Raw genomic sequence first — 12434 nt, 5'->3', positions numbered from 1 at the left:
AAAAAAAAAATCGATGAAAGGTTCCTTTGACCAAACCTAGTCTGTTATATGTTTTTGGGGTCGCTGAACACAAATCTTACGTGACAGAGAAAATCCGAGGTGTTTTTTGAGGTTAGGAAAAAATCGAGACGTGATGGAGCGAAACGGACATCAGATTCGTGTTCAGCGACCCCCAAAACCAACGATAGACTAGGCCAAAGGAACCTTTCATCGTTTTTTTTTTTGTGGACCTGTGTAATGTAATGCATTTCTTATGAGTTTTAGATTATATTACTGATTAATATATAATCAGTATTCTAATGTATCCACAACGTACTAAAAAGTTAATATTAAATCGTATGCATTCCTGGACTACTAGGTAATACAACATGGAATGTCTCGCCTTTCTTAAGATATCGACGTAGAAAAAAAAAGCATCTTCGCATGTGAAAACTGATAATTTTTTCGATTCCATGCATTACATTTTCCCACTGGTATATTTTTGAGTAACTCATACCAACCAAAAGACAATTTTGAAAGTTTTAAAACTTAAGACTTCGTGAAAATATAACTTTTTTTCTGGTTAATAACCTATGTAACTGTGATTATGGCATACAAATCAGTGGATGAATTGATTAACACCAAAATACTTAGGTATACATATATGTAGATATGTTTTCGAAGAACATTTTAATGGACTCGCCAGGCACTAACAACATTTTTTTTCGTCAAAATGAGGCATAGTGAGAGCAAGCTGCAAATATTATCGCAAACATTTTAGGAATCACTCAATATACAAACATTTTTTTTTTCATAATACTTTGACGCGACCTATCTGGCAATTGTCTGTATTAAGTTTTAAGTTTTTTTTTTTTACCTAAAACGAAATGTGTTCTTTCAATTTCCCTTTCCGCGTTCAACCCTTTCAAAATCTCAAATTTCAATATATATATATTTTTTTTGTTTGAACGCGGCATACTCGTAGCTGTCCAGCTCGCAGTTAGGAACATTTTATGAGCGTAAATATTTACATGACATACTGATAATAAATAACGAAAATATTATACTTCTGCAACACAATGCAACGGAAAGCGAATATTAAAAAAACAACTAAAATAGAATTGCATGCAAAATAAATTTTTATATAAACATACGTAAATAACGACACATACATTTTGTATTATCTTAAATATACATATCGCTCACCGCTTTCAAAAGAGTCACAACTCAAAATTTGGCATTTTTGAGATTATGCGCTAAAAATGTACATAGAGCTCTTATTTACCTTACAGCAAAAGCTGGAGCAAATTTTTCTTATAATTTGTTAAAAAACAAAAAACCTAAGGTTAAGTCGCACTTGCTCATATGATTAGCATGTGCTACGAAATAGTTTTCGCATTTTCTGAAGAGCATATTATTTTGAGTTGTGACTCTTTTGAAGACGGTGTGCGATATGTACCTTTGTATAGATAAGTATATAGTTTAAAAGCGCACGTTTGCTGTTACATTTACCCACCTGATCATTACTCATGTTGCGGCTTGTAATTCATAAAAAAAAAAACTAAAAACCTACAAGAAAAACAGAGCGAAAAATGGAATTGGTTACAAGTATTAAAAACAAAAAAAAAACACACATATCTAGCAATGTTCCGAATAAAATTCAAATCGTTCTTAGACACTGGAGTTTTATATAGCCTTTTCGTGCTTACAGGCTCAGCAGGACTATACTTCACATAAATGTATTTAAGTTCGTACTTATGCCTGTTTGCATAAAGATGTGTGTGAAAGCGGGTCATGCGGATTATGCAATCGTTGGCATGCAAGTATGTATGTATGTATGTATGTAAGTGCGAAAGTAAATTTGAAGCGCATGAATTCGAAGCGAGTAAAGGAGAAATTTACTTGTCATGTAACACATTTGACGTTTTTTATTTAATTTTTTTTCTAATTTGTTCGCTGGAACGCAACAGGATTCGTATGAGCTGGAACTAAGGTGAGCGTGCGCGCTAACATATGTAAGTTGCGGAGAGGTTGAGCGTGTGTGTGTGAACTCATGAAGAAGGCAGCAAAAGTTCGAATAATTCCAGTTTAGGGAAAAATAGTGGTGGAAAATTGGAATTGGAAAAATGCCGACTTTCCACAAGAGAGTAAGACAAAAGCGGCGAGCGCGACGTTTAGCCGTTGAAATACAATAAAAAAAAATAGTTGCTTAAAAAGCGCAATCTGGCTAGATGTAAAAGGGGCTGAAAGCTTTTACGCCAAAAAATATGTAAATGAAAATTTATATAGCTGAAAATATCGATGAGATTTAAACAGTTAAGAGATTTTCAACAAACTATTTTTGCGAAGTCATATGACCTTATTCATAAAAAATAAAATAGCTTTGAAAAGTTTTATGAACTGAAAAAAAAAATTCATTTGAAATCTGTTTCAATTTTAATGATTTTGGCGTTAGTTAAAAAAAATTAGGTAAAATTTTAATTTAGTTCAATTGGTTTTTAGGTTGATATACACACATACTTATCTATGGAGATATTGTTTGCCATTTATGTTTATTTGTTTATTTCTAAGAATTTTCAATTCAAATACAGGTTATTCTTCTAAAAAACCCATGTTAAAACTTTGTAGCGAATCACATAAAATAAATTCAAGAAATTTTCACTCAAATTGCAAATTTTTTTTCAAAGGTGCTAGAATTTTAATATAATATAATAATAATATAACCCAATAAATTTTAGTCTAATAATGTGCAAGTTTCAAGTGGCCAAAAATTACCGTTGAGTTTTCAAAATGTTTTTTCTTTTTTTTTGTTGCCGAAGGTGAAATTGTGTTTATTCGTTATATGGAAGCAAATGCAAAAAAAAAAAACTTAAAAAAATCAACGGTAATTTTTAGCCACTTGAAACTGGCACATTATCAGACTTAAATTGAATGGGCTATAAAACTGTATACTCAAAAAAAACCTTACACTTTTGAGAACAGAATTTAAATTTGGTTGAAATTTTTTTGCATTTTGTTTTTAGTTTTCTAAAAAGTTTCAAACTTGTTTTATACGGATTTTGTTAGAATGAACTGTGCATAAGTGGCAAACAATGCCACTTTGAATGGGGTACTACAGATATGACCGATACTGTACATGCATACATACATATATAATGTAGTGTTTGCTTTTCTGCAAGAATGTTTGGCTAAATAAAATATTTCCATATAAATATGTACCTATTCATGGATACAGCAAAAACAAAACAACATATGGCAAACAGGAAATATATGGAAAATTTTAATCAAGCATTTTCTCTAGAAATCGTGTTCACACTTAAACGTTGATTAATCAAGGAAATGAGCAAAATTTATGAAACCATGATTGATATCTAAAATTTAGCGATAAATCTGTCCTTCTCTCAGCCACTTTGCGGCTTTTGTCAATATTTATTTATTTATTTTTTTATTTTTTTTTTATGATAAGTCTTATATGGCTCGAGTTAAAATGCGATAGTGAAACCTCTCGTAAATAATTTTTGTCCCGGCGTTGATAGAGCAAACAAATACTTAATTGAAACTTTCAAAACAACAGAAACCGATGAAAACTTTTAGCTATTCTCAGGCAAATGCAAGTAAACTTTGTTCAGAATTTGGCTGTGAAAAATCGAAACTGTTGTGCAACTCATGGTGGAAACCGTGCCCTCTCGCACGCCCAGCAAACAGCACGGCCCACACGACGTATGAGTAACATCACCATCGGCGTTGCTTTCGGTTCCTTTGGCGGCGGTTTGGAACCGCTTTGTGCTCGTATACGCAGAATCTGCTGAAAGAATGTTATTCGGCAGTAGGTGCCCTCCTTTGCTTAATGTCCTTCTTCATCGATTACTCTGCACACGCACACACACACACACTACAAACCATAGCGCCAACATAACGCACCGCTACCTAGCCGCTAGCGTACACTGTATATCTGTACACTTTTCGATCGATTGAATTTTGTTGAACGATTTTTTCAATACACTTTTATATTTTTAATTGTTAGTTGCGAGTTTTATAATTTCCAATTAAATATCGTTTAGCTTTTTTTTTAATTATTTTTAGCTATTCTCCCAATACACGCATAGACGTTGAGCAACGCGTACACACACACACACTCAAGCTCGCATGCAAGATGTGTGTCGAGTTTATGGGCATGTCGAGTTGAGAAAAATCGATTTTGAACAAGGACGTTTTCTTCAGCACTTCGGCACCAACACTGCGCCTCTGCCTGCCTTTGCTTGTGCCTTCGCCAACGCCTGCGTCACGACCCAAGCCTTTGGGTTTAGCCCCACTGGTGCTACACAAATTTTCACTTAGTACTTTGTAGAACTTGAACATGAGAAATGGGCTTTTTGAGGACATCGGCAAAGACACGCTGGGCCACATTTTCGCTGGTGTTTTGAGCATTTAGTACTTATTATATGAATACTTTTTGTGGTACCTTACTGCAGTCGCAGCACTCGGGGTGGTATTACACAATAATTTTTCCTTGACTATTCGATGTAATAGTTGCTTTTCAGGGGTTACAAAGTACCCCCTTGCGCGATTTTAGCTTCGCCTTTGTTGGACGTATATGTAATTAACTGTAATTTACACTTTTTCTGTTCCAAATACTATAGATAAACTATTTCCGCTTAAGCTTAGCGGTTTATACTTGATTCGTGCGTTTTTTTTTCAACTTTTCAGATTCCTTCTATATAATTGTTATATTTTATTATTGAACTATTTTCCACCACCACAGTATATTTTCTATTCTCAAATTTTTCTATGCTTTTCTCTGCGCTTAAGTGTTGTGTAAGAAGCCCGCGAGACGAGTAGAGAATCTCTGCCAGACCGACCTTCCTAGTTCGGTATCAGCGCTCGACTGAAAATTTTCAACGCTTACAGAGCGATTAAGCTTTCACTGCCAACCAAGCAATCGACAGAACGGGTGGCCCAACCAGTCGGTTGACGGGGGAGCCAGCTAGCCTGCGCTGCGCCGATGGCATTCCAACACACTAGATGTAGTTGTTGCTGTAGCTGGCAGTGTTCGTTGCCGAAAGCTGATCGACCGACCCACCTTTTTTTTGATTTCATATGCAATAGCAACAGCGAGTAGCTGCATGAGAATCCGAGCGTATTCACTCGACATTTGTGACAAAAACAACGACAACAAATTTTAAAAAAGTTCTACACAATTATGAGTAGCAGCAATAAAGGCAAGCACAAGCAGTGTTGCCAACTTTTCTGTTTCAAAAAGCACCAAAACTTGGAAAAAAACGTTTTTCCACACTAAAAGCATTAAATATTTTTGAATCAAAGGACACTTTTTTCATAACAGTTTGTATTTAACAAAAGAAACAAAATAAACAATATTTACAAGTATAAATCAATACCCCAATGATGACCCATGCTTACGAAATAAATAATACCGAAGTACTGCACATTGAAACTGGTATACATATCTCGAGAAAGAAAAATCGAATAGCAACAAACTGAAATGAATGTTAAAGGGCAAGAGTAATACTAAATGATGCCTTATTAGACAAAAAAAATTGTTCTTTTCATAATATAACCTTAATGTGCCAAAAAAACCGTTAGGACATCTCACGTCCTAGAGCAATTCTGCGGTCATATTTGGATTCAGCATCAAAAAATCTACAAGATGCCATGTCTTTTACTGTGTTAGCAATCAAAATATGTACCAATAATTAGAAAAGAAATACTTAAGTTACCTGCATACTAGCATTTTCAATACAATTTAACCAGAACATGGGTTTGCAATTTCAGCTTTTTATCAATCATGGTTGCATTTTAGTACATTTAAATTTGTAGATTCTTGTAAATTCAGTGCCGCCACGGCTTTAAATATTTCAAATAATTTTATGTTTTATCTATGGAAAATTTTAGTTCAGAAAAAAAACACTAAAAAAAGGCACTAGGCACTAAAGCATTTTTTTGGCGTTTTTGTTTTCAAAAAGCAGTAAATCTAGTGCTTAAAGCACCAGGTGGGCAACTATGAGCGCAAGTATAGGGATAAGAGGCGGTAAGTTTTCTATATACTTAAATAGGGTATTGTGTGAAACGAGCGCAAAACGCACGGAAAGTTTTCGATAATTTCGGTAGTGTCTCCCCGAATTCCTCAGTTTTCTCTTCTCTTTAAATTTCACAGAGCAGCAGCAAGACACAAAGACACAATTTCATACTCACCGAAACAGGGTGGGAAATGAAAATTGCTGCCAATACAATATCTACAATACATGCTCGTATTTAGTTGCACTCAGCAGTGAGCGCTCCTTAGAAATGAGCGATGCAGTCGTACAGTGGCATGTTTCATTGTTGTTTTTATAACTTCTTACGTATATTTTTCTATGCAGTTATTGATCTTAGGTTATGAAACGAGAAAACTCTAAAATTAACTACATAGCTGAAAGCCTTCGCAAGTCACATGTAAATACATATATATTTCTTTTATATGGGCAAATCTAAAAAACAGGTAACCTTTGTATTATCTAGCTTTATTTTCATTGTTGTAAACTATATCAAGATGGTTGCTTTTGCTGCATAACTTTTGAATTATAGTTGTTTAAATTAAAAAATAATAATAATAATGAAACAAGTGAATTTGTTATGTCATCTTTAAGAGGGGCTCAATTAGTTATGCCATAACTTTTGAAGCACACCATATACTGGTTTGAAATTTTATGTGAAATTAGTACTTAGTATGTGTACACTTCATATCGTCTTTTAAAGTACAAAACCGCTTATCAACAAAATGCAAACCGTGTATCAAGATAATGCAAAACCGCGTATATGAGGTTATATAAATTACTTTCTAGAGTGTTAAAACACCCAAATTTCAAAATTGTTCTATTTATAAAGCAATCGCATATCTGGCCAGTATATTTCAGGACGAATGGATAAGGGTTGAGCCAAGAGCATGTGTGAGCAAATCCTATTTTTTGCAGCAAATGTGAGTTACGCGGTTTTGCAGAATGACGATACGCGGTTTTGTACTTTAAACGACGATATATAGTTGGTAATTAAAGTGTGCTTTATAAAATAATAACTAAATGGCAAGTATTTCGATAATTATAAGAAATAATTAAGGTAATATTAAAAAAAACCGTTATATACAACATTTTAGTTTACTAAAACTTATTTTAATAACTTCAAAACTGATGGAGTTATTTATAAAATAGTTAAAATTTAATCAAAGTTTCAAGCTCCGTTATCTCGAGAACCAGTGCCAATCTGGGAAATCGGGGGATGCCATTGAATTTAGCACATACCAATTAAGTGAGTTCAACTTTCAAAATCTTTGCTCAAAAGTTACAACTTGCACAGCGTAGTTTGAACACAAATTATTTTTTTGTTTTCTATTTCAGCGATCTAAATTTTTATTCCTCGTCTAACTTTTGAAGCACTTGATGAAAATGAATTACACTTACATTTATCGATTTATGAAGAGATTACGGCATAGGTGTGCCCACAAATCAAAAATTCTAACTTTTTATTTTGAAAGTGTACCTGTTTTTTAGATTTGCTCATATATGTATGTACATACATACATATGTAGTAGCTTGGGGTCTGTGCATAAAACGAGTTGCTAAAGCCCTATCTCATATGTAAGTATTTGATGGCACTAAGACTACTCGTAGATATTTTTGTAAATTAAGCAATAATTTCAGGTAGACGGCACTACCAATCCTAAAGTTCTTGTAAACAAAAATTATTTTGAAGATTCCATTACAATCGTCTCTTTGTAGAATAGGATTTCTTCAGGACCTAAAAACCATAAATTTTTCCTTTTTACTTTTGTGGCATTTATTGGAGACTTTCACTATTGTTTATGAAGGGGTTTTTGGAACTTTTCAGAGTTCTTACAATTTTCTTCGACATAATTTCGGGACACGGAGTAATATTGTTTGCAGAATTTTCCGGGATTTCATATTTTTTTTTAATATTTCGGGATTCTTCATGTTTATTTTTCTGAATTTCGGGATATTTTTCATGATTTAGATTTCACTTCTTTCTGAATTTTTTCTGGACTTATGGGATTCTTCTTATTTTTTCAAGTCTTTCGGGATCTCTCGGAGTGTTTACAAGGTTTATATCAACGTGCTTTCTTTTTTATTAATTTTTGTGACTCCTCATGTTTATTTTTCGGAATATTTCGTTATTTTTTCGTGATTTAGATCTCTGTTCATTTCTGAATTTATGTTATGTTATAAGCGTGGTAGGGTTTTATCAATAAGCATAAGTATTACAAAAAAAATGTGGAAGAAAGCAACTAGTCAAAAAATAAAGTAGAATAGATGTTAGGGGTTATTTGAAAAAGTCGAAAGGAAACGGTTAATCGATTAAGTGAAATCGACTATTTTTTAAAGCAACTTTTGTTTAAAGCGATTTTTGCTACGCACGAGCCGAAATATTTCATCCACTGAAAATCAATCGAAGTTTTGTTTATCGTACCGGGCAGTTATTAGAAGGACTGGTGGAATAGTCGACCGTGGAAAATTCGGCCGTCTCGGCACTGTGGGAACGCCAAAAGCCATTAACGCCATAGAGAATTGAATTCGTCAAAATCCACTGCACAGGCGGAAAATCATGCTGCGGTTAATGAACATCAGCAAGTACATCATGTCGCTCCTCATAAAACGTGACTTGAGACGCAGCGAATATAAGAGAACGTAACATCACAGACAAATTCCGTTTGCTGATTCGAAAATTTCAGTTTCGTTCAATAAACTATAAATTAGCGACTAAGTCATCGCCACATTCGTCCGAACGCGTTCCGTGGGTTCACCGTTGCTGCCTCCTAGCTTCTGAGCTGATTGGTTATCTGGTAGCCCTGTTATCAATCGATTGGACTATAAATTATGTTCCATTCTGGAGGCCATGGTTTGCACTACTTGACATTCAAGTGCTTGAAGTCCTTGAAGCGCGCCTTGTCTGAGTAGTTTCGCAATGCCTGTGGTGCGTACTGCAAACAATGAGTGCCCAAATCGACTTCGCCGCTGCTAAAAGGCAAATGGAGGTAATTTCGAGTGGTGCGCAGCAATCTTTAGCAATTGGTTTGTGCAATATATAGATAGAAAAGTTCAAAAGTTTCTGTCAAAAATCATTTATATTGAGCCCAGCTTGGTAGACTTTCAAAAATGAATCTTTCATACCAAATATGCAGCTCCAGTATACTTAAGATTTCTGGATGTACAGACTTTAGGCATCCTTGGTACGACAATTCAAACTTTGGGCTTAAGTTAAAATGGGAAACACTTGTTTCAGCCATAAAAAGAGAGGCTAGGCGAACATTCAATATTTTTACTGTAAAAGTGAGTTCAATCAAAATCGTTAGCGAAATAAATTAGGTCGGATCGTAAGCTTTTTTTTCTAAGCATAAAGCTTATTATATTTAAGATTTTTTAAACGAAACAATTTTTGTCCACAAATCAGCCCATTGTATCGTTGCTAAAACATTTTATAGGCAAGCAAATTAAAAAAAAAAAACGTGTTCATTAAAACGTCGCTCTATGTATCTCTCTACACATGTATCTCTCTCTCTCGGCACACTTCATTTATGTGCTGTCGTCATCAGCCGGAATTGCCGATGTGCGAGATTTTGCCGCGATTTCTTAGTTTAATCGCTTTGTTGGCGATACAAGCCATACGCCGCATAAGACCTCCCCCCCCCCCTTCCTCCGGCATGATCTGATAAAACCAATTTCCAGCACAAACAAATAATCAGCGCAAATAAAGTTGAATTGTCGAAGGGATCGGGGTTGAGTTAGGAACGTTGGCGACGGCAAGTCAAATGAGAGCGACCAACCGAGCGTACTTAAAGTAGAGCAAAGCAAGAAGTCTCGATTCGAGAAATGGCACAAATTGGTTTGCAAGAAACAAAAAGAGGCAGATGAAAATATCTCACACATTTCATATAAAAATTGATTATACTTAGGTAAGTACCTACACATTTACAAAAAAGTCAACCAATTCATGTATACACACATGCAGCGGCGCGCGTGAACTTGCCTGTATACGTGATTGTCGAATTAAAATGTGTGGCACTGTGGCAAATTTTATGATGTATGTATGTACATATTCTTTACAAGTAGATACAATTCCCTGGCACATCTTCCTACAGTGGGGCGGCAAGCAAAATTCGCAGCATGAGCGAATGGGGTAGCATAAAAAATTATATGTACATTAGACAGTATCACCAACAAAAGTTGCAGTTTTTTCCCGCCGGGATTACAATATTTATTATATTTGAAGACTTCCACCAATATATTTCGGAAAAATATTAAGCTTCACGTGAGCTGGACCGATTGAAAATACCTCCAAAAATGGAGTCTTTTAAGAGTAAAAATAGTTTCTTAAAGAATTTTTTGAAAAAAAAAAAAATCAGCTGGATGACAAAATAGTTTAAGCTGAAAAAATCTGCTTAAAATATTTAAAAAAAAATTTAAAGGAATCATAATAATGAGATTCTTGGTGCTTTTTTAATGTTTTCAAAGATTGTTTTAAGAAAAACTTGAATAACTGGGCCAAAACTATCTACCCTTTTAGACTAGTAAGGTATCACTGAAAAGATATTTTTTCATCCTTTCATCCTTCTTACGAATAAAATTATAGTTTAAAAAACTAAAACCTCATTCACGTCCCAATTTTATTTATTTATTTTTTCAAATATCAACGATGTGTAATTCGGCTTGGGATGCTGCTCGTTCGTTTTACCTTTATCTTACATACTCTGAATGAGTTTATTTGCGAAGAAAGAAAGAAAGGCTGAGAAAATACCTTTTCAATGATACCTCATAAGTCTAAATCGGTAAAGTTTTGGCCGAGTTATTCAACTTTTTCTTAAACCTGTAAAGATTCAAAAACGGCATCAAAAATCTCATTATTAAGATTCCGTTCAATTATTTTTTTTTTTATATAAATTTTTTTTTAAGTTTAAACTATTTTGCCATCAGAGATGATTTTTTTTTTTAATAATTTTTTTTTTTATTTTTATGCATTAAAAACTAAATTTTTGGAGGTATTTTCAAATCGGTCTAGCTCACGTAAATCTTAATATTTTTCCAAAATATTTTGGTGGAAGTTTTAAAATAAAATATATTATATATCCAATGGAAAAACAGTCGGTGCCATTTCTTTTTGTATGGCGAGTGATGCAGTCTAATGTAGATACATAATACATAAATTGTACACGAATGGGGTTTGCTTAGAGTGGAGGATAAGATAGTGTAGCGGTACATGCTGGCGCTGGAGACGATTACGTGTTCGACAATCTGCACAAACAAGGACCACGAAATGCAATTAAACTACTTACTCTTATTTTATTGTTTTAGAAAGAAAAACCCTCGTCGATTGTAGTACGAAGCAATTTTAATTTTTTAATAGAGTATTAATTTTTGTTTGTAAATAAATTTTTCACAAATACATATGTGTTATTTGATAAGTTGCATGCTTAACTGTTGTATAATGAAATGCAGCGCCTATTCAAAGTATAAAATGCATTCCAGCCCACCGCTCCCCTTTCTTTGTGAATGTGTGCGAACGACGCGTGCGCACAAACTGCACGATGGAGACAACTCAAGCGATACCAGTTTTAACCACGAAAAACACTCAACACAAGACGAATTAAGGGATGAAGCAGCTTTAAGAATGTAGAGCAGCACATGAGTGTGCGAAAAAAATTAATAATATACATAGGAAATAAAAAGCCATTTGGCTCCACTGAAACTCCGCTGTATACATACACTAATATGTACATATGTACGTATGTATGCATGTAGCGCAGCGACATATTACGAAACTGGAACTGAAATAAGAATATTGAATTAAAGCAAGAAAACGTGAAGGAATTTCAAGAGAGAGAGCCTGCTTTAGCCAACCCTTAGCTGCCATCCAACTTCATTATTGAAGCAATGGGAATAACTTCCAATTATGCAAGCTAAGTAATGTACTAAGTAAGAAATCAGAATGTACGAATATTTCCAGTCAGCAATGAAGCCAACGCGAACAAAGCAATAAAAATAAATATAAATAAATAAGCCAAAAATAAAAATCTGCAATGACGTCACATATCGCTTATCACTTATCAAGCGCTTCTGCCCTAATCAATCAAAAATTAAATGTTATGAAATATGTACATATGTATGTGTATAAGTAGATGCAGCAGAAAATAAGCTTACTAAATGTATACCCGCCGTTGGCTATTAATAAAGGCCAAATTTACCAATTGGTAACACAAAGTATACCCATCTTTGTGTGTACATTTTTAAATATACATACATATATAATCGATGGAGAAGAAGAACAAAAATGGGGCATGACTAGATGACGCATAGCTTGCGTGGGTCATATGGTATGCGGAATATGCGACCGAAGGCATGGCGAACATGCGTGCATTTGACTTGCTGTCAATGGTTCTTCCAATCGTTGCATGA

At 34.3% G+C, this 12434-nt stretch overlaps 1 protein-coding gene across 6 annotated transcripts in view; it reads right to left on the bottom strand.

The window, feature by feature from the left end:
• Positions 1 to 12434, bottom strand: part of LOC118737681 (sodium/potassium-transporting ATPase subunit alpha) — a 105242-nt gene that overhangs the window by 44899 nt on the left and 47909 nt on the right. Inside the window, exons 1-2 of one of the 6 annotated variants that reach the window (XM_036468373.1) lie at positions 4442 to 4876; positions 1496 to 1548 (exon numbers count right to left, since the gene is read on the bottom strand). The exons of 4 other annotated variants lie outside the window; for them this stretch is intronic. In XM_036468373.1, the coding sequence (XP_036324266.1) occupies positions 1496 to 1510 (15 nt within the window). In that variant the 5' untranslated portion in view covers positions 1511 to 1548; positions 4442 to 4876. Of the gene's footprint in view, positions 1 to 1495; positions 1549 to 4441; positions 4877 to 12434 lie in introns of those variants that run through there. One more of the 6 variants, XM_036468375.1, reaches the window with a different exon arrangement.

This window comes from Rhagoletis pomonella, unplaced genomic scaffold (genome assembly GCF_013731165.1).
Source record: "Rhagoletis pomonella isolate Grant_MI unplaced genomic scaffold, Rhpom_1.0 Rhpom_scaffold_00004, whole genome shotgun sequence".
NCBI lineage: Eukaryota > Metazoa > Arthropoda > Insecta > Diptera > Tephritidae > Rhagoletis > Rhagoletis pomonella.
This window is presented reverse-complemented; position numbering and strand designations above follow the sequence as displayed.